This window comes from Mesoplodon mirus (assembly GCF_964341445.2).
Source record: "Mesoplodon mirus genome assembly, chromosome: 7".
In the NCBI taxonomy this organism is placed as follows: domain Eukaryota; kingdom Metazoa; phylum Chordata; class Mammalia; order Artiodactyla; family Ziphiidae; genus Mesoplodon; species Mesoplodon mirus.
Genome location: NC_138983.1, coordinates 67,011,497 through 67,034,158, shown reverse-complemented (window position 1 = coordinate 67,034,158; position 22,662 = coordinate 67,011,497). Strand labels below are relative to the sequence as shown.

At 39.0% G+C, this 22,662-nt stretch overlaps 1 protein-coding gene across 3 annotated transcripts in view; it reads left to right on the top strand.

Moving 5' to 3' along the window:
- Positions 1 to 1,058: 1,058 nt before the first annotated feature.
- Positions 1,059 to 22,662, top strand: part of RRAS2 (RAS related 2) — a 71,913-nt gene continuing 50,309 nt past the window's right edge. For 2 of the 3 annotated variants that reach the window (XM_082627701.1, XM_082627700.1), the window contains exon 1: positions 1,059 to 1,277. In XM_082627701.1, coding sequence (XP_082483827.1) covers positions 1,170 to 1,277 — 108 coding nt within the window. In that variant the 5' untranslated portion in view covers positions 1,059 to 1,169. Of the gene's footprint in view, positions 1,278 to 17,454; positions 17,524 to 22,662 lie in introns of those variants that run through there. The other variant, XM_082627702.1, reaches the window with a different exon arrangement.

The window sequence follows — 22,662 nt, the reverse complement described above, 5'->3', positions numbered from 1 at the left end:
CTATATTATTTATTCTTCAGGTCTTTTAGGAAGCCTTCCCGGACCACCCAGCTCTGGAGTGAGTGCTTCTCCCATGGCCACACGGAGTTATTAGTTATAGCCCTTATCATTATGCCTGACAACTTGCCTGTTGTCCTGGCCATTTCCCCATTGGATTCTTAGTTCCCTGAGGGCAGGGAACTGTTCATAAAAGGATCGGTAGCACTGAGAACAGTGCCTGGTATGTAATGTGTAAAAAAGCATAAATTAATCTCTCACACTCACACCCCTCAAATACAATTACCGCACATTTTTCACATATACACACAGCCACTAAGACACTCTCCTGATACAACATATGCCACATATACTCTTGTCCACGCACCCTCAATCACTGTGATTCGTTCTCTGTGACATCCCTCACACACCGCAAGCATATCACACACACAATTATTGTGACAGCTCTAATCTTCAAGCACTGTTATATACTGTTTTTCATACAGTCATGGTCACCATCTGTACTCTTAAAACAGGATATTTACCCTCCTACAAACTGAATTAAGATGACAACAGCTCTATTTTTCACACACGCCTTCGCATACTGTATTTTTTATCCACACAATCCCTGACCATCCCTGACATATACAATTATGGTCACACACTGTCTACCATCTTCTTCCCACTCCCACACTCTTTGTCACACACACTCACTCGCACACGCACACGCGTGCACACACCCACTCACAGTCAAGGGATTGCAGGGGCACATCTGAGGGGGTCTGAGCCCTCCGTCAGCTCCCGAATCTCAGCCCAGGCCAGCGCGGCCCCGCCCCGCCCCGCCCCCTCATGCATATGCAGCACCTCAGCTTGGCGGCCCGGCCCCCAGACGGCCATTTGTAGCTGCGCTGGAGGCTGCGTTCGGCAGGCGCTGCGAAGACGTGTGCAGGAGTGCGCCCCCCGGACGCTGCAGCCCCTCGCCGCTGCGGTCACCTCGCTTCTCCGCGCCTCGGTTGGGACCCGGCCAGCCCGGGCGCCGCGCTGCCGCCCGGACCGGCACTCCAGCAGCTCCCGGCGCCCGGGACCCCCGCCCGGCCGCTCGCCCGCAGCCCGCCGGCCGCACCAAGTCCCCGGAGCCGGGCCTAGGGCGGGCGGCGGCTCGGCGTGGCCGGGCTGGGCTCGGCGGCGTCCCCATGGCCGCGGCCGGCTGGCGGGACGGCTCCGGCCAAGAGAAGTACCGGCTCGTGGTGGTCGGTGGGGGCGGCGTGGGCAAGTCGGCGCTCACCATCCAGTTCATCCAGGTGCCTGGAGCGGGCCTTCCCCGGGGCGCCGGGGCGGCGGCGGGCGGGGGCTCGCGCTACCTGTGGCGGGGCGGCCGCGGGGACCCCGCCCCGGAGGTGCCGCGCGGGCCGGGGGTGGGCGGGAGGCGGGCGGGGGGCTCCGGCCGGCTCTGCCCTACTGCCCTGAGGTCGGGGCGCCCCGCTCCTGCCTGCTGGGCGCCCAGCTCGGCGTCCCGGGAGTCGGGCTTCTCAGGAATGTGTCCGGGAGGGCGGAGCTGGCGGGGTGGGAAGCGCATATCCACCTTCTCGCTGCGGCCGCGGCCCGAGCCCTTCGGGAGAGGCAGCGCTGCCGCGCCGGGCTTCCTGCCCCGAGGCTGGGGCGCCGGGCGTAGGGCGTGGGGCTGGATCCCCGCGCGCTGGGTTTCCAGCCGCCCCGGCCGCCTCCTGCACCGTGGGTGCAATCCCGGTGGCAACTTGGCCGCGGCTCCGCGTGATCTCCGGGCTTCTCCGCGCACGCCGAGCCGGAGCTGCCCTCTTCAAGCAGTGTTTCTCTTTGTGTGTGTTTGTGCTTTTCTTTTAAGTAATCTCTTAGGTAATACGTCCGGGTGGGAGTGTGTGATAATGCCCCAGGGAAATGGTGGCCTCGAGGAAGTTAAGAATGTTTTCCGATAGGGGTGAGACCATTTCCTAGGTATTCCTGGTGCCTTCCTGCCTCTCGCTGTGCCAAGGTGAAGTTTGGGGTGGGCCAGGCTGGGAGATGACCGGCCGAGTCGTGCGTTCTGTGTCCGTTCCAACCACTCTCTCCCCCACCCCCAATCCTCTGGTAGCTGGAGGCGGAAAGTCGGGTTGTAAAGGAAAGGGCGGTGGAATTCTTGATTCTTAGGATTTGCTCTTGGTAGGAGGTTTGAGTGATCTTTTTGGGGACTATTAAAAGAGAGAAGCCCAGCTATCTCTCTGCTTTTATCAACCTACAAGGTGTGGCATATGCTGGGAGAGAATGAAGGTATCGCGTTATAACAGGTAACAAAGATACTCTCAGTGTATCAAGAGTATTGTTTAAGATGCTTTGGTGAAATAATTTTGTTTGACCCATTTGTTATCAGTTGGCATACTTGAATAGCGTATTTCGTTTCACTTGTTTCTAGTGACATTAAAATACCGAGTACTGTAACATAAATGTGATTGTTACCTTTCACATTGACTAAATGAGCAATAATTGCTGTTATACTATTTCGAAGTATTAAAAACTGCTGCTAAACCCTTTGTATCCAGGAAGAGATGTTTGTGTAGTGAGCATTTACAGTATGCCCATTAGTGGGTTAAAAAAAAAATCACACTAAGAAGTGAGATGGGCAACTTGTCCTTTCAGTTTAGCTGCAGAATCAGAGATGCCGTCATGTTGCTATTTCTCATAGGGCCAAGAGATACTTTAAGTAACTGATGGCAAAGCAAAACAATTTATAGCCAAGTCTTTCTTTGGGAACTGTAGTTAGGGGGAGGTGGGAGGTTGGTGAGGAGTGAGAGAATAATCCTGGGTTCCAGTATTAATAAATAGTATTAAAAAAAATAGTGTTACCTAAAAGATTTAAACCACAAATATTTCTTTAGTGTTTTGGGGGAGGGACCATCGAAATGTATTTGAATCTGTAAGTTAATTATTTAGTTAAGGTATTGGAACATTTTGTTTTTGGAAATAGTATTAGAAACCATTAAGATAACCGTAATTTCTGTCTGCTTAATGATTTTCTAGAATTCATTTGTTAAAGAAACATCTTTATGCATAGTGTTGTGTCTAGGTACTCTAGATTTAAAAGAAGTAAAAGAGACGTGTGTGCATGAGGGATGTGTATTTATACATAGAGAAAGAGTGTGAGCTTTGAGTCATACAGACTTGAGTGTTAGATCTTGCTGTGTTATTTATTTACTGGGAGAACATTGCGAAAATATTATTTAGCTTCTCTGAACCTCAATTTTCTTTTCAGTAAAATGGGTCTGATCGCACAGTCTTCATAATCCTTTAAATTATGGGAACATCCTTAGCATTGTGTCTAGTATGTAGTATGTGCTCCATTAATGATGGCTATTATAAGCTTATGTGTACACTTCTGTTAACATGTTTAAATGCAAAGGGAATTCAGAATCGAGGAAAAGTCAGTTTGGGAAGGATTGATGAGAGTACTGTGTAGACGTGATGGCGGGAAGAGAGGACATGTCTTACCTGAGTATGGGGGGGTGGGGGAGTCATATGCTAGCTTGGAGAGAGGAAGCAGGCAAGGAGGGGAGTGGGATAGGCCCGTGACCTGGGGCCAGTGAAAGGGAGGAACATGGCCTCTGACTTTGAGGCGGCTTTCTGGAGAGGTAGGAGCCAGACCTGGATCGAGTCTCATCTCTACCACTTGCTGCCTGTGTAATCTTAGGTAAATTACTTAACTTCTCGGTACCTTAGTTTTTCCTGTCTGTGAACTGGGGACATACAAAGGACCACATACAGTTGTGAAAATTAAATGAGTTAACATATGTTCAGGGCCTAGAACAGTGTCTGGTACATAGTAAGGCTACAAACATTATTACTATTGTTGTTACTATATTAATCTTAGCTTATGGAGCTAAGGTGACTATCATCTACATTTAATAGAGCTGCTGTTTATTGTCTGACTCCTGGGAAATTAAAATTCATTCTGCTACGATTGTCTCGCAGTAGTAATTGGAAGGAGAGGAGACTGCAGAAGGATAGTAACCTTAATGAGTGGAAGCCAGTTCTCTCTGTAGGAGATCAGGATGGTACAAATTGGTTTTATTTATTTTGTAAGACTCCTGAGATACGACACATTTTACAGAGTTCAGTATGTATTTTTCTATTATGTAATCTTGAGTAGAAAAAATATAATGAACAAATTTGGGAGTGGAGAACTTGAAAAAACAACTTTGCCTTTAACCCTGACTTTCCTTAACCTTAAATTTACTTGTTGCCTTTTATGCATATGAAGAGCTACAAAATTAGGAAATTAAGGCTATAATTACTTAATTGAGATGGCTTTTTCTCTTTAAAAATGAATGTAACACATCATAAAACATCCATGATTAAAAATGTAAAATATTATTAAGAGTATATGTGTGTGCATGACCTCCTCGTTTCTGTTCATAGTATTTTGAAAGACGTCTTAAGTTTTGTTGGTGAATGCAGCCCCTAAACGATGAGTGGATTCTATCGTTAGGAAATGATCTTAACATTGTACAAAGTGATATGGAAAGAGCGTTGACTATCTGGGTTCTAGGTCTCCCTACTCAGGTGATGCTGGGGAATCTTTTAATTGTCGGTAATCTCTTAAGGGCTTAATTTCCTCCGTAAAATGTTGGGTTTGGGTGAACAAATCACTGCACCTTTGAAATTCTAGGTTCTTTCTTACTCAGTTAACAAACTAGGTATGTGTCTTAGGTCAAGTTTCTTAAGTTCTCAGAGCTTCAGTTTCCTGTATGAAAAGGGAGACTAATATTAGTACCTTTAGGGTTTCTGGAGTAAATAAAATAAATTATCCAAATCATTCAGCACAGTGCCATCTAAGAATAAGTAAAATAATAAATTTGCTGCTTTTACTTCTGTATCTTGTTCCTCCAAAACTAAATTTGTAATTTATTCATTTTTTCTTGACATGTAATCTGATCTGTTTTAAGTCTTCAGCCCCTTTTCCCCTCAGCCTCATACTCCTCTCCTCACTTCTGTGTGATATTTAGGTAATGAATGTTGATCCCATTTTGAGTTGGGGAAACTTCATCGGTTGAGCGTTGATTTTTGGAAATAATGGAGTAACCATTGGGGTTTCTGGCAACTCTGAGAAAAGACCATACGTGTTTTACAGAATTAAGGAGAGGAATTTCCCAGCCTCTGTTCTTCATTTAGCATCCTGACTTATTATTCAGCAGTTTGTCAGATTTTGAGCTATGTAGGGGGTAGCTGATTTCTCAATTATTGAGTTTTAGTCAGTCTTACAACCTGTTAGCCTGGAGCTGACTCAGACATTGTTTTTTACCTAATTTGCGTTTTGGTGAATGTTTTTCCATTGCCTTTTCCTGGGGCAGAGATCCTAGAAGAGATTTGAAGGCACATGCATTTGTGTTAAAGTTAGTTGATCTTTGTGTGAAGTTTGTGAGTTTAGATTCCTGAATTTCTCTTCTGTGGCTACATCTTGAACATGTGCCCTGCATTAGAAATCACTTAAAATAAATTTCATCTGTGAATTTGAAACTATACTGTAGACTTATTTTTAGTGTGCAAATTACTGTTTTATATTTTCAGAGTAATTTACAAATGAATTCTTAGCATTGAAAAATAAGGTACCCCTCCTAGTGATGGTACATACTAGAGATTTCCTCATTTTGGTAGGAGTTGAAATGGTTCTTGTAATGATTTTTTTTTCCCTAGTCTTTTGGGCGCACTGCGTGTCATATGGGATCTTAGTTCCCCGACCAGGGATTGAACCCACGCCCCCTGCGATGGCAGGGCGGAGTCTTAACCACTGGACCACCAGGGAAGTCTCAAGGAGCTGAAGTGGTTCTGATGACTCAGACATTGTAATTCCTAGATACAAATGTTAGGCACTCAAGAACACTTTCTTTTAGAGGATGATTGCTTTTGTCAGAGGAGAAATTCTAACCTAGGGTTTCTTAAAACTCATTCTTATTCATTTTTAACCTGTGTGTGTGTGTGTGTGTGTGTGTCTTGGGATGCGGAAGTTGCAGGAGTTTAGTGGGGATACTTCTATTGAGTAGATTAAGAATTCTGCTTTCCCTTGGTATAATACCATTTGAAGGCAAAGTGATGACAGGCAGCTACCTACTGGGATGGGATTTTTAATTCATCTGTATTGCTGAAATGTCAAGGGTCACTCCTAAGCTTTGAAATGAAACTAGTCTGTTTAATTCAGTGAGGAAAGTAAATTGCTAACTTGAAAATGGGGGAGGAGTGCAGAAATAGACTTTCTTAAAGCTGTATTATTTAAAAAAATTTTAAAGTTTCCTTTTTCAAATTAAAATTGATCTCATAAAATAGAAACAGATTTTGTGATGCTGCATGAACGTTTATTACTTTTTTTTTTTTTTGCCCCTTTTGGTGAGGCAAAATGGAAGTGTCTTTAGGGTATTAGTTCCTTGCTGAAAAGTGATAATGAGTAAAAGACTGCTTGTAAACAATGTAGAGTTAATTGTCATTGAATCTTCTTGAAAGGCCTTGATCTTGAATTACTTTGGGTAGAGCCATGAAGTCTGAGTTTGGGATTGACACTTAGTTTAAAGTGATGTCCTTGGTAGCCATTTGATTATTTCTATTTCGCAAAGAAAAATGTCTTTCAGGCCTTTATGAAATAGACAAAGATTATATATATACATATATATTTTTTATTTATTTACTGTGTGGTTGTGAAAGAAGAAAAAGAAGTTGACTAAAATTGTGCTACTGGAGCCATATTGGACTTGAGTTCCTTCTAAATTATATTTTAGATGTAGCATTTTATAAGAGCAATGTGATAAACCAGTTGTTTATTGGTTACATAACATTAAATAACATTAAATCATAGTTTAATTAAAAATATTATAGCTACAGAATTGTTTGTTTGTATATATTAGTAGTTTAATATTGCCAGCCAGTTTATCTTGTCACCTCACATGATGGTGTTTTTTCCTAGGAGAAAGAATTTATATACAAGTTAGTAAATGTTCAGTACTGAAAGTACGGATATACATGCCAACATGATATCTGATGTTGCTTTTTAAAAAAACTTTACCCAGATTTCCCACATGCTACCATTTTACTGTATTTGTTTTATTCCTTCCCCCCATGTATATGCACTGTTTTTTTCTGAATCATCTGAGTGTAAGTTGAAGACAATGCTGCCTTATTTTTAAATACTTCCATGTATATTTCCTAAACACAAGGATACTTGCTTACGTAAACATAGTGTATAACCAAAATCAGAAATTAATATTGATATATTACTAATGTAATACGCAGAACTGTTTCAGATTTTGCCAATTGTCCCAATAATGCCCTTTATAGCAAAAGAAAATCTCCGATTATGCAGTGCACTTTGTTTCCATGTCTTCTTTAATTTGGAACAGTTCTTTAGTCTTCGTGTTTTATGACATTGACATCTTTGAGTACAAGTTAGTTATTTGTAGAGTTCCCTCAATTTGAGTTTGTTTCTTCATGGTTAGATTCATTTTGGGGGCAGGAATAGCACAGAAATGATGTGTTCTTCTCAGTGCATTATATCAGGAGACATAAAGTGGATGTTGATTTGACTACATAGGTGCTTACCTTTTGACTCAGTAATCCCAGATCTAGGAATTTACCCTGAAAATGTACTTCCAACAGTATGAAAATACATGTGCATGAGGTCACAGCATTAGAAACAGCCTACAGGAGAGAGAGAAGTTGAATAGAATATGGTACATTCACCCAGTGGAGCATTCTGCAGCTATAAAAAGAATAAGAACCATGTCTGTGAACTGATGGGAAATGCATTCCAGGATAAATTGTTCAGTGAAGAATACAAAGTGCAAAAGTATCTACTGTATTAGTGATGTACTACTTTTAGTGTAAGAAAGAAGAGGAAATGAGAAAATAGGACTGTATTTACTCACTGGGGCAAAAACAGCACGGAATGGATGAATTTGAGATTAAAGAGATTATTGGTTAGCTATGGGGATGGGTAGGGATAAGGAGAAAGCCATAGAGGGAATAGGGTTAGTGACTCTTCTGAGGATACTTTTCTGACTTGTGGAACCATGTTTAATGTTTCACATACTCAGTGTATAAACAGCAAGCACCAATAAAATCAAAAGGTGGAATACAAACAAAACAAATGAACTGAACTTTATATTGGATGACTAACGCAACCACACTGAAGGAGGGAGAGGAAAAAAACTAATGTAAGTAACTTTTCTTTTTTTTTTTTTTTTTTTTTTGCGGTACGCGGGCCCCTCACTGCCGCGGCCTCTCCCGTTGTGGAGCACAGGCTCAGCGGCCATGGCCCATGGGCCCAGCCGCTCCGCGGCATGCGGGATCCCCCCGGACCGGGGCACGAACCCACGTCCCCCGCATCGGCAGGCGGACCCCCAACCACTGCACCACCAGGGAAGCCCTGTAAGTAACTTTTGAACCCGGTATTTGGACTATGTCCTCAGGATAAAGACAAAAAGAATTTGAAATAAACACTGAACTCTGGTTAATAGGCTTCCCGCCCCCCTTCATCACAGAGGCATGGGTTTGCAATTCTGAAACAATTTTCTATACTAGGATTAAGTAAGTTAGTAAATGTATTGTGGAAAATGGGAGCCAAGTTCCTCACTATTGGAGAAGGGAGTTATAATTGTGGAAAGGGTGAAGGCTAGGAAGAACTCTTGATGCTTGGTTGGAATTGAGGATACTGGCATGAACTCATGGTTTAAAAAATATAAAGATAGATACAGAAATAGGTGTATGTGGATACTCATAAACACATCTATACATCTTTTTTCCAGCTCTGTCTGATGAGAGTGCATAGAAACAGTGACACCCTATTAGCAGTGAGAACACCCAGTGCTGGATCTTGGTTTCTAAATACCATTCTTTACTAAAAGGAGCCTTGGAGAAACGACTGATCCCCGGGCTGGGGCAAGGAAAAAATAGAAGATGAGCTTGGAGCATCTTATAGTGCCAGAAAGTAAAGAGCTGCTCAGAAAACAAAATGATGGTGACATGTCAAAGAGACACAGCCAGCCTGGAAGAACTCCCATTGGCTAACTCTGGGACAGTATCATCATCAAAATAAATAATGATAGTAATTGATTATTGCCCATAAATAATGTAAGAATCTAAGAATCCATAAGGATAAATAAATGAAGGAGGAAGGGAAGTTCTTCCTTAATGTAGAATTCTGACTAATAAACATAGAGGAAATGGTAGAGTTAGAAAATCACCATTTGGCAGTAAACAACTGATTTAAGTAAGAATCATAAATGGATGTTAAAAGTAGTATGTAAAAGTTTGAGAGTAGCTGATTATTAACATAATCTCAAAGTATCTGCCCATAAGGTATTGTTATCGAATTGGGAGTGCATAGTCTTAACCACTGGACCACCAGGGAAGTCCCAAATATCCTTATTTAAAGCAACCAAAAGTGTGTGTGACTGCAGTGTTTTTAAGAGATTGTTTTTTGTCTTTTGCATTTGATTTTGTTATTATAATTGTAATAGTAAATACACTCAGTGGTATTAACCCCTTTCTCATTAGGAGCTGTTGCTTTTATTTGCCATTTCTTTCATTCTAACTGGTTTCAGTGCTTACAAGCAGTCCTCATGAGCAGCTAGTTTTTACTTTGAATTGTTATTTAGAGAATACTTTCGAGTACTTTTTTAGTCTAAGATTAAAATTTTACTTTTGCATGATACATGATGACTTGGCTGAGTATAAAATTATTGGATCCCAAGACTTTTGTATTACAGCAGTTGGAGGTACTGCTTTATTTATCTTCCATGTCTTTGCCTTTATCTAACTGGCCTCAAGTTTCTATTCTGCAGGAATAACTAGTTTTCTATTTGTATGCTTGTAGCCTTCTCTTATCACTGGAAATGGAAACATTTATCAGAATATGACTAGAAGTTTTTCTCTGATCACCAGTTTTCTCTGAGAAATGATGAAACACTCTCAGGTCTGGGAAGGTTTTCCTCTTCATTTTTGAAGTCATTTTCCCAATTATCTTCTGAAATACCTATTTGTGCATTGATTCTTTGAAATCACTGTTCTATATTTTCTTAAGTTAATCAGTGAGAAGGCTAAGATAGACTCCATTCAAGAATTTGTCAAATTCGCCTTCTGTATCACTGATGAAATTTTCTGGATGTCAAATCAAATTACTCTCTTAAACAGATTTAATGCCCTTGATATCTCAGTCTAATATTAATCAGTGGTGATGTCCTCTCATCTTTTCTTAAGGCCACAAAACTGGTATTTTCTAAAGCTTGGTACTGCTTAAGGAAACAACTCCAGCCAGGGAAGGGTTTTTTCTTGAGTGGCAGAATGTAGTTTTTTTTTTTTTTTTTTTGCGGTACTCAGGCCTCTCACTGTTGTGGCCTCTCCCGTTGCAGAGCACAGGCCCCGGACGCGCAGGCTCAGCGGCCATGGCTCACGGGCGCAGCCGCTCCACAGCATGTGGGATCTTCCCGGACCGGGGCACGAATCCGTGTCCCCTGCATCGGCAGGTGGACTCTCAACCACTGCGCCACCAGGGAAGCCCCAGAATGTAGTTTTTAAATTTATCCTCTTACGTTGAGTTGATCTTAGCCATTCTTGGTGCTGGAAATAAAGAACTGTCCGTCCCTCAGAATTCCTGCAGGACACTGAGATTCCCATTTTTTTTTTTGATGCTGATGGGCAAGTTGATACTAGGGAGCTTTGATATTTGGAGTATCAACAAATATGAAATTCTATGAAATCTGTTAAGACATTCAGCCAAATTTATGTTTTGGGTTTGTTTGTTTTTTTTTGGCTGAGCGGTATAATTTTGGAGAATTAGAGGTGGTTAAAAGGGATAGTTTTCAAGTTTATTAATACTTCAAATCTAAGCTTTCTGAATTGAGGCAAGTAGAAGAGGCTAGGGAAGATAGTGGAGGGAGAGTGTGTGTGTGAAGCTGTAAAATGCAGATCAATGCAAAGATTTTTCTTGTTGTAGGTATAGAAATTAGAAGGGCCCAGAATCAAAAGTTGGAGTCCTTTCTTTAGCGCGTGCACGTGTGTGTGTGTAATCTGAAGTATGCTTATTTTATGCTGTATTTTACAATTTCATATATAAACTTTGTTGTGCTTTCTCCTTTGTTTAAAAAATGGGATTGATTGCCATTTATTTCTCACAGTAGTGCTTTAAGTAACTTACCTGCTATAATTTATATTTTAAAGGTATTTGAAAGGATTTCTAGTAAGAGGTTTTCTAGAATGTTTCTTACATTACCATCATCACAAAGTCTGTAGTATCCTTAATGACTTTTGTAAAAGCATTGTAAAACTGATTTTGCATTATTTCTTTTGTTATGAAATCTTGTACTTTTTATTAATTCTTAGATAATTTTAATTTCAGTTTGGATATTCCCTTAATTTTTTATTTATTTTTTTGGCGGTACGCGGGCCTCTCACTGTTGTGGCCTCTCCTGTTGCGGAGCACAGGCTCCAGACGTGCAGGCTCAGCGACCATGGCCCACGGGCCCAGCTGCCCCGCGGCATGTGGGATCCTCCCGGACTGGGGCACGAACCCACATCCCCTGCATTGGCAGGTGGACTCTCAACCACTGCGCCACCAGGGAAGCCCTATTCCCTTAATTTTTACATGATTTAAATTTGAGGAAGGATTGAGTGGCTGTCTTTGTAGATTTCTAGCTTTGTTGGGCTATGGTCAAAGAATGTGACCTGTAAATCCCCTGTTTTGGAACATTAAGAATTTTTAATGGCCAAACATACCATTGATTTTTGTAAATACTCCAAGAGCATGAGAAAAGAATGAGTATATATTTGTAGCTTATAAGGTGCAAAGTTTTACATAAATATGTTAAAATGGAATTTGTTGATTGTATTATTCAAATCTTCTGTATCCTTTTTTCTTGTGTATTTTTAATCTGTGAAGCTCTGAAATTTTTATTAAATTTGTTTTAATTTTTTCCTTGCATTTCTAATTTTGCTGTGTTTTGATGTTGTATTATTTGGTATATAAAATGTTATGATGATTACATCTTTCTTAGGATTAAACAGTACCAGTCTTGTGCAGAATTTTACTTTGAATTTCAACCTGTGATATTAATGTTGCCCTTTCTATTTTTTGTTTGTATGCATTTATTTCATTTATATTTTACTTTTTTTTTTGGTCATTTTATGGTAAGCTTTTGTAAATAATACGTAATGTGGTCTTTAAAAATCAAACCTGAGAGTCTTTGTCTTTTAGCGGCGGAATTCACCCCGTTCACATTTATTGTATAATATGATTATATAGTTGTGAAATAATCTAGATAAACTTGCTTTGATCCTTTTTACTCTTTTTATATTTTATATTCTTTGCTTTTAACCTCTGTTTTTGCACTTAATTTTGTTTTTGTTGCTTTATTTCCCCTGCATTGAGAGTAAAAAAATAAGAGATTATTTTAAAAGTAGAGGTTGTGTCTGAGAAACTTATTCCTTGTGGTTGCCTTTGTCATAGTCATAAGTAGTCTGTGAAATTAAACTCCACAGCTGCCATGTTTTTGTTTTTTAAAAAGATGTCCTAGACCTGGAAAAACTCATACTGCTTATCTGAGAACAGGCAGTTTGATGTAGTGTAAAGAATCCTTCTTGTGAGTTAAGATATTTCTCTAGATCTTGATTTAGCCACTATATGACTGTGGCTTTGGATAAGATAACCATTCTGTGTTTGATTCACTTTGGCACTATTTTAAACTCTTAAACAGTAGAATGTTTACAAGTAAAACAAGTATTTTAATAGAGAATTTTTATAGGCTTGGAATTTTTGCCTGAATGTCTGCTCCTTGGTTATAGTTGTTTGTACATTTTATTCTTCATATTTAGATTTTGAGTGTCATAGACCAGGAATACTTTTGTTACATAGAAGTAAGCATATAGCAAAATATTTATTAGTATTTATTAATTGCTAGTATTGGGTCTTGAACAGGGCATAATAAATAATTGGAAAAAAGAGGTCTTAGGAAACATGAGTTGTATCTATTATGGTTCCATAGCTGCTGGTCCATGAAGAGGATGTAGAACTAAACTGTTTTTGATTTTGGATTTCAGAGTTTCACTGTAATTAAAAGATTGTTTATATGTGACATATGCACATTTGAATCTTGAGTTTTAGAAGTTTTAGCAGTTGATCCACAGCATTCAGTTTTATTCAAAATAATCTTTGGAGAAGATTGTCCTATTTTAATTTCTCTCTGGAAATTCTGACTCAGGAAATGTAAAACAGCTTGAGAGTAAGGTCTTAAAGATTTATTACTTTTGTCTTGTTTCCTGGTGGGTTTTCTCTTGATGCCTTGGTTAAATGATGACATGTGGTTGAGATTACAACAGTCAGCAATTTGTTAGCTGAAAGGAAAAGAACAGTAAGCAAGTAGTTGAGTCAAACTGCAAAGGAAGATTGATGGATATAACATTTAAGTTTCAAAAATCTTGTGGAAAAGATATGTAAATACTAAATTTGTAATTTTGTCTCTTTTGCCTCTGAACTTAAGATATATCAATTAAATAAGGTAGGGAAATTCGCCTTATGTATGTATATGCATGTGCGCAAGTGCACACTGGTGTGTATCTTGCTTAAAATGAGAAAGGAGTGAATTTAAGTGAGAGAAAGGTTCATTGTTTTTGGAATCAAAAAATGGAGATAAAATATAAAACAAAGGTGTAGGTCTGTGATAATTTAATGACTTGCAGACGTTTAAATGAATAATAATAGTACCTTAATTGAGTACTACATGAATTTATTATTTTCAGATATTGCCATGGTCCATGCTAACAAGTTGGTTTGAATTAGCTTCTTTTTAATTGTTAAGTTACTTAATGTTAAAAATTTCTTATAACCATTGCAGTGTTTTATGGTAAACATAAATCAAAAGTGCAAAGTTGAAAGTTAAGAATGGAGTAGAAATTGGTGAGCTTGCATGTTAGTAATTCATACTTCATCAAATGTTGGGTTATGGGATTATTTCCTTACCATCATGAAGTCTGATAGGTTCTATGGTCATAATTTTAGCAGGTGGTAAAATAGTATGGAAAACGTTGTCTTCTGTTACAGTGTGATTCTCAATTTTTAATTTTACATTTTAAAGACACAGACTGATGTTTATTTTTTTTCCTTCCTCAAATTGCAAATTATGTATTTAGATTTCTTTATAGCAGATAGTTTAAGGAAGGAGCCATTGGCTGAGCTGATTAGTCAAATGAAGTTGTCTGACATGGGTTACTTTAGTTTGTGGTTTTAGATGAGAACAGTACATGGTGCACAGCTGTTGCTCCAACAGCTTTGTTCCAGCTGTCTTACTGGCCTGTCACAAAATACCCCACATTCCTTTTTTTTTTTAATGGAACCCCTTGTAATAGTCTATACTTTATTACTTAAAATGGATCCTGCCAATTACTTTAATGACTTTTCTTCACTTTTATGCCTATCAGTAGCTATTTATTTAGAATGATGCTAAAATGGATTATGAGTAACAGATTTAAACTTTGTCACCTTTGTAATTTTTTGTTGTGAATTAAAGTTGGAGATGTAAAATATTTATACAAGTTGTGTTAAACATTGAAAAAGGCACCACACTTAAATAATGTCCCCAAACAAGTAGTTGCATCTGGATGATGAGACTGGCATCTTCTAATTTCTTTTTTTAACCTTGTGTTTGTATTAATAAGCTTCAATAGAATTATAAGATGAAAAGCCGTGATTTTGTGTTTATAAAGTTTGTACAGAACCTATATAGGTAGACTTCAGTTTATGTTTTTTTGAGCAGGTGGTTGTACTTCAATTCATTTTACTATCTTACACAGTAACTGAATTATAATACTAAGGGCTTCAAGTTTTGTTTTGTTTTTTAATAAGGAGCAAGGACCTATGAAGAGTAGTTTGAATCAGTAATGACTAATATATATTGAACATTTTCTCTGTTAGATACCATGCTAAAAGCTTTACAAACATTGCCTTAATCTTTACAATCTATTGTTTCTTTTTTGCAGACATGGAAACTGAGGCTCAGAAGTTAAATAAATTGCTCAAGATCCCACAGTAATGACTGAGATGGGACTTGAAGCCATATTTTCTTGATTACAAAGCACCTAAGGGGACTATGCTCTATTACATTGCCCAAATAAAACATGTTTTATTAAGTGAGTTACCTTAATAATGAAGTCTTTGCTGAAGTTTTTCTTTGATTAGGTTCATGAAGCACTTTCCATTTAGTTGAAATTAGGAAACCTGGGATTGAATAGGCAGTGAAGGGTCGTTTATAGTATCTATTGGCCTCCCTCTCTGCTCCCTCCTGCCTGTCTGTGATCAGTCTCCTGTTACTCCTGCACATGCTGTTTTGGCTACTGCTCTCCCCTGACCTGGCAACCCCCAGACACCTGCCCCACACCTATCTGAAATTCCTGCTCTCACATAGTGCATTATGACTGGAGAAACACAGTCTGATCACAGCTAGTCACAATCTGTGTGAAGTGTACATCCATGACTCTTGCTGTGTCCTTTACCAAGTAGGCCCTTTTAATCTAATTCTTGGTCATCTTTCTAGATGCGACTCAGGGTTCATCTGAGCCTTTCCTGAGGGAATATCCAGATTGGATGAGGTGCCCCTCCCATGTGCTTCCATAGTATCTTGTGCATTTTTTTCCTGAACCTTTTCAGAGTAAGTTGTGGAAGTAATGCCCCGTTAGTGTTTGTTTCCTGAAGAACAAAAAAGAGAGTCTTTTATGTAACCTTTGTACAGTTATCAAAATCAGGATATTATCTAACTTACATTATTCAAACTTCAACAACTGTTCCAATAATGTCCTTTATAATGAAAGAAAAAAAATGTTTTTTGCCCAGGATCCAATCCAGGATTGCATGTTGTGCTTATTTTTCACGTCTTTTAGTCTTAAAAGTTATCTGTAAAATATCCCACAATTTGGGTTGTCTTGTGTTTTCTTATCATTATTAGAATCAAATTGTGTAGTTTTGGCATAAATATCACAAAAGAAAAGTCTCTCTCCAGTACATCATATTTAGGAGGCAACATTTCTCCATAACTTTTGATGTGAAATCTGATCCCTTAGTTAATTGCTGAAAAATTACTACTGTTCCCTTTGTAATTAACATCTTATGGGTAGAGATCCTGAGGCCAGATTAATAACTAGTTATTTTTGAGCTTTTGGGGTTGTGTCTCTTACTCTTTTTTTTTTTTTGCGGTACTCGGGCCTCTCACTGTTGTGGCCTCTCCCGTTGCGGAGCACAGGCTCTGGATGCGCAGGCTCAGCGGCCGCCCTGTGACATGTGGGATCTTCCCGGACCGGGGCACGAACCCGAGTCCCCTGCATTGGCAGGCGGACTCTCAACCACTGCACCACCAGGGAGGCCCTCTTACTCTTTCTTGAATGCCCCTCCTTTCTCCCTTCCTCATTTCCTTCTTCATTTCTTATTTAAACGTGCTATCTCCAATTTGTGTTTTGTGACAAGAGTTTTTTTTTAGTGCTCTCAAAGAACGCTTGTGTCATACTCATATTTTCTTTAGGGGCAAAAGCCCCCAGTTAACTACATTTTCTTTATTCTTTAAAAGGATCTACACTTTTTTGGCCTTGATTTTTTTCATCTGTAAAATGAAGTGACTGAAACAGATTATATCTAAGATCCTTTCAGATTCTAAAGCACATGAGTTTATGAGTTTTAAAAAATTAGATTGTTACATCCTGTTTGACCTTTTCCACCCTAAGTTTTCTAAAAAATTGTTTTCCTACTTCTTTCTGTATAATATATAAATGTCTCATTGCTTTGGATTGTAATCGACCTGTTCCTACTTTGGGGCCATGATATTCTTCACACCTAGATAATGTCTCTTGCCAGACTGAAAGACAAAGTGGTATTCTTCTTTTTTTTGGTGGGGTGAGGGTGGGAGTGGGGGACTCATTCCCATGACAGTCAATAAATAAATTTGTCATTCCTTGGAGTTTTCTAAATTACTAAAAACAAAAGAGAAGAAAAAACCAGTTCGGTACAATAGTGTTTATTACCTTTAAAAACATGATTTATGTATAATTCCTTTTAGAGGGTTTTACAGAGTTTCTAATCATTATATCATGATTTCTAAAGAAGTGAGAATCTTGATTCATTGTGGAATTTAGAACAAATTATTTAGTTGTAGAAGTTACTGTGCTATAAACAGACTGAAAGAATCGAGCGTTATTTCAACATTGTTAGTAATTTTAAGTTCTGTAGTAAAAGTATTAGGTTATTTAGTGAATTATTAAAAATTAATTGGCCACACTTTAACTTTAAAAAATAATTCTTCCTTAAGAATTTTGCCATAACTAGCATTTACCTTTTGTGATGTTTTACATTTATGTAATATTTGTTTTCAGAGGACTTTTACGTACATGATTTCCTTTTATACCAGCATCAACCCTTTATGATTGGAAGGCGGCATGACGTTGTCATGGTCATCATTATTTCCATTCTGTAGTTGAGGAAATGGAGGCTTGGGAAGAAGTGATTTGCTCAAGGTCCTATAGCAGGTAAACAGTGAAGTTGGGATTTAAGTTGGTTTTCCTGACTCCTAAAATACAGTGGTCTTTCTACAGACCTAGGAATGTTGAGTTGGAACAAAAATGCCAACACTTTCTAGAGGGGAACTGAAAAGAGTGATACATACTCATTTAATGAATGGAATTCTGTTACGTGACTGTTACAAATATGAATCTTGGAGGAGCACTGAATAGCGGAGGGGTGGAGAGAGGGAAGAGTAAGTGAGGTTTCAATCAGAAGCACACTTGATGACTTGATATGTCTGCTAAAACTGCTGATGATGGCACTGATGAAAGCTAGTGTGGGGCCCAAGCTGTGTAATGGCATCCTCTCTCTAACATGTAGCTTCACAAGACTGAGGTATCTGTTTTACAAGTATCACTGTTGTATAAATGCATGAAAATGGCAAACATCAAATTTAGGTATTTGTTACCTGTTGGGGTGGGGAAGGAGAGGAGAGGGGAATATGATTGTGGAGGGACATATAAGGGTCTACAGTCATATTGCTAATGTTTTATTTCCTAAGTTGGGAGGTAGGTATAAATAGTCTTAATATTTTTTCTTCATAACATTTTCTGAGATATTTTATAGTTAATTAAGAACAAGAATGTGCTCTAAATTGACTTAACTATGTAGTCAAATGGAAACTTTGAGCCTTTCATTTGGTGTTCAAGGTATCATGACTTGGTTGACAAGGCACAAGTGTGTTCTTTAGGGGTTTTCCTTCAGGGTGGGAAACTATTTTCTTCCCTGTCTATTCAAACAACAAATAAGACTTTGAGTGCGATTCTAATTACATTAAAAAGTTGATAATTGAGTTTGTGAGTAAAACTTTTGTATGAATGTGTGTGTATAAGTGTATTTGTTGTGATTTGCTTTTAAAACTACTATACCCAGTTTCTGAAGATTTCTCCAAAGCATAATATCTGATTTCATCATGGTGGTTACAGGAACTGATGATTCATTTTGCCTTAAATTTCCTGTATGAAGAACTGATACCTTTACCTTTTCCCAGAATAAAATTCTTAGACTATTAGTAGATATAAAAAATGAATGCTCACATAATGTGGTTTTAGATAGGTGTGGGTAAGGATTAAAAGAAAATCTAGAGTATTATATACTAGACCTGTGCTGTGTGCTATACTGTTAAACATTTTTGCTTATGAAATTCACTCATTTACAAAATGGATAATTCCTGGACTATTACCAAAAATTGATAATTTTGGGGGGGATAGGATTATCTATTTATTTAAAAATATGCTACCCATTTGATGGCCTTGTGAATGAAAAGGAATCATATTTCCAAGATTGGGTGATTATAGGATTAGAAAAAATGCTGTTGGTGGTTGTTCATATGAAAGCTTTTTATTTGCCTTTATTAGGGTACTTCTGCATTTTGGAGAGGTAAGATGGGAGAGAAAAGGAATTCTGTGTTCTTCAGTGTGAAAGTATGTACGGTTAGATGTTGGTAATTTCCTCAATAAAGAAATGGATTGAAACTGTGATTAAAGGGCATCTTTAGATTTAAAGATTATAATGTGTGCTTAAGAGGAAGTGGGTGAGGTAGAGTGGGTAAGAGGTAGAAGGTTGGGGAAGGTGGAGTAAATGCTCTTGTTCTTGAGCTTAGAGGTTTGAATGATCTCCTTTGGGGGGGTTACCTACAAATTAACTCATGATGTAAGTTGCAGGGGTCTCTTGGTGATTTTGGATGGATTCTGAATGTCATGGAAGGACTGGACTCTTGTGGTATTGATTTTTGGAAACTTGAAGAAGTGTTTTGCTTTTAGCATGGTTTAATTTTATAGGTTTTCTTCTTTTGGTGTCTTCTCATAAGGAGAGCCATTCTTCCCATTCCAGTAGCAAGTGGGAGCTGTGATCCATTAAGACTTTAGTAATAGACAGAATTTGGAAAATGTTCTACATATGGGGGTTCTTTGACCTTTTTTTGGTACAAAGGACTCTTGAGATTCTGGTGAAGCCTCTGGACTCCTCAGAATACTGTTTTTTTTTTTTTTTTTTTTTTTTTTTTTTTTTTTTTTTTTGCGGTACGCAGGCCTCTCACTGTTGTGGCCTCTCCCGTTGCGGAGCACAGGCTCCGGGAGCGCAGGCTCAGCGGCCACGGCTCACGGGCCCAGCCGCTCCGCGGCATGTGGGATCTTCGCGGACGGGGGCACGAACCCGCGTCCCCTGCATTGGCAGGTGGACTCTCCACCACTGCACCACCAGGGAAGCCCAGAATACTGTTTTTTAAAATGTATACCACATAGGTTTATAAAAGAAACCAGTTATATTTAAATACAGTTATCAAAATATTAAAAACAAGTCTTTTTTAACACATGTTGAGTGTAAATGCTATTCTGATTTATCTGCAACAGCTGTTATATGAAATACCTGTGATTTCTATTGGTGACAGTCACAGGTACTGCTACAGTGGTTTATTGAAGGAAATGCTAAATTTCTGGTTAGAGGTTAGTGAAAAAAAATTTTCCCCATCCACGTTTTTGAAGTTTTAATCCCAAGAAACTCTTTTTAATGCAGAATGAATGAATGAATGAATGAATGAATAAATACAGTAAGGATTTGGATCCAGATGACTGTTGGATTGAGTCTCGTTCACCACTTACTGGTATCTGCATACTTTCTCAACTCTGAGCCTTTATATCCTCATCAATATAATGGAGATGGTAATAGTACTTATGGGAACACCTACAAAACTAAAATCCTACAAGTACTGTTACCATTTCCATCTACCATCACAGTCGACTGGTATTGTCATTCTACCAGTTTGAGTGAAGTATAAAAACCTTACCTCCCTTTATGTCCCTTTACTCTCCCCTGTTTATAATATACTTTAAAAAAAATTTCTTCTGCATACGTATAGAACTGCATCAGACCATATATAATTTTTGCTTCAACTTTCAGGAATACTTTAGAAAACTCAAGAGAAGGAAAACCTGTTGCATTTATCCATATTTTTGCTAACTGTTCTTCCTTCCTGAGGTTCCTTCTTTTATTGTTTCTTTTCTGTTTAGAGAACTTCTTTAGTCATCCTTTAAGAGTAAGTCTGCTGGTGACAGATTCTTTTATACTTACTTTATCTTTTTTCCATAAGACAGTATTTTTTCTGGGTGTAGGATTCTGGATTGATAATTCAGCACTTGAAAAATTGTGCCACTTCTGGTCTTCATGTTTTCTGATGAGATATCTGCTGTCATTCTGTTTTTCCCCTATAGATAGGTGTTTTTCTCTGACTGCCTTCAAGATTTTTTCTTTGTTTTTAGTTTTTAGAAGTTTAATTATGATGTGTCTTGGTGTGGATTTCTTCAGGTTTTTTACCTTTTCACGGTTTGCTCATCTTCCTGAATGTATAGCTTTATGTCTTGCCAAATTTGGGAATTTTTCAGCTATTATTTCTTCAAGTACTTTTTAAGCCTTACTCTCTTTGTCCTCTCCTTCTTGTATGCTGATAATATGAATGTTTAATTTTTTGTTACAGTCTCACAGGACCTTGAGGCATCATTCTTTTTTTTTTTTTTTTCAGCCTATTTCTCCCTGTTTTTCAGATTAGGTAGCTTCTACCTACTGTCTTCCAGTCCATTGATTATTTCTGTTCTTCCATTCTGTTTATTTTAGTTATTCTGTTTTTCAGTTTTAAGTTCCCATTTGGTCCTTTATAACATATTTGTTTGCTAACTCTTTGATTTCTTTGCTGAGACTTCTTTTTTTTTCCCCATTTAATTCCAGCATGCTTGTAATTGTTGAAACATTTTTGTCCAGACTGCTTTAATGTCTTTGTCAGATGATTTTAACATCTCTGTCATCTTGATGTGGGTGTCTGTTGATTGCACTTTTATCATTCAGTTTGAGATCTTCCTGGTTCTTGGATTTTTTTCTTTCTTTTTTTTTTTTTAAATATTTATTTATTTATTTATTTATTTGGCAGTGTTGGGTCTTAGTTGCCGTGTGCGGGATCTTTAGTTGCGGCATGTGGGATCTTTAGTTGCGGCATGCATGCAGGATCTAGTTCCCTGACCAGGGATGGAACCCAGGCCCCCTGCATTGGGAGTGCAGTCTTAACCCCTGGACCACCAGGGAAGTCCCAGTTCTTGTACTTTCTGTTGAAACCAGAACACATTTTGTTCTGAGGCTTTGGATCTTACTCAAACCATCTGTGTTAAATGACTCTTTTTTTTTTTTTTTTTTTTTTGCGGTACGCGGGCCTCTCACTGTTGTGGCCTCTCCTGTTGCGGAGCACAGGCTCTGGATGCGCAGGCTCAGCGGCCATGGCTCACGGGCTGGCTCACGGGCCTAGCCGCTCCGTGGCATGTGGGATCTTCCCGGACCGGGTCACGAACCCGTGTCCCCTGCATTGGCAGGCGGACTCTCAACCACTGCGCCACTAGGGAATCCAAAGCTGACTCTTTGATGCTGCTCTGGCAGAAGGAAGGTGGAGGTGCTGCCTTATTACTGCCAGGTGGAGGTAGACATTCCAGATGCCTCACCAAGGTTCCAATGGAACCTGAGGTGAGGGGAGACACTCCTTATTACTGCTGGGTAGGGGTGGAAGTCCAGACTCCCCTCATGTTCTTCAGTGATGCTCTTGGGTGAGAGAGGTTCGTTACTGGTCGATGGGGATGAAAGTCCTGGCTTCCTACTTGGCCTTCTCTGACACTATCCAGTGGGGTATTGGGGTGCCTCTTTATGGCCTTGAGAGTGTGGAGTTAATTTCAGGCATCTCACGGTTGCATATTTTTAAAAAATTGGCTGATGATACAAACAATTCCTATGTTTCAGAAGAAAAATGGCAACAGGTGAGCAGCAGACAATTAAAAAACAAAGTATAATAAATGTTTTAAATTGTCACCCCTTACTGAGTAGCAAAAAAAAAAAGCCATTTTAAGAAACGAAATTGAGTTATTTGTAGTGAAGTGGATGGACCTACAGTCTGTCATACAGAGTGAAGTAAGTCAGAAAGAGAAAAACAAATACTGTATGCTGACACATACATATGGAATCTAAAAAAAAAAAAGGGTTCTGAAGAACCTAGGGGCAGGACAGGAATAAAGATGCAGACATAGAGAATGGACTTGAGGACACGGGGGGAGGGAGAAAGGTAAACTGGGACGAAG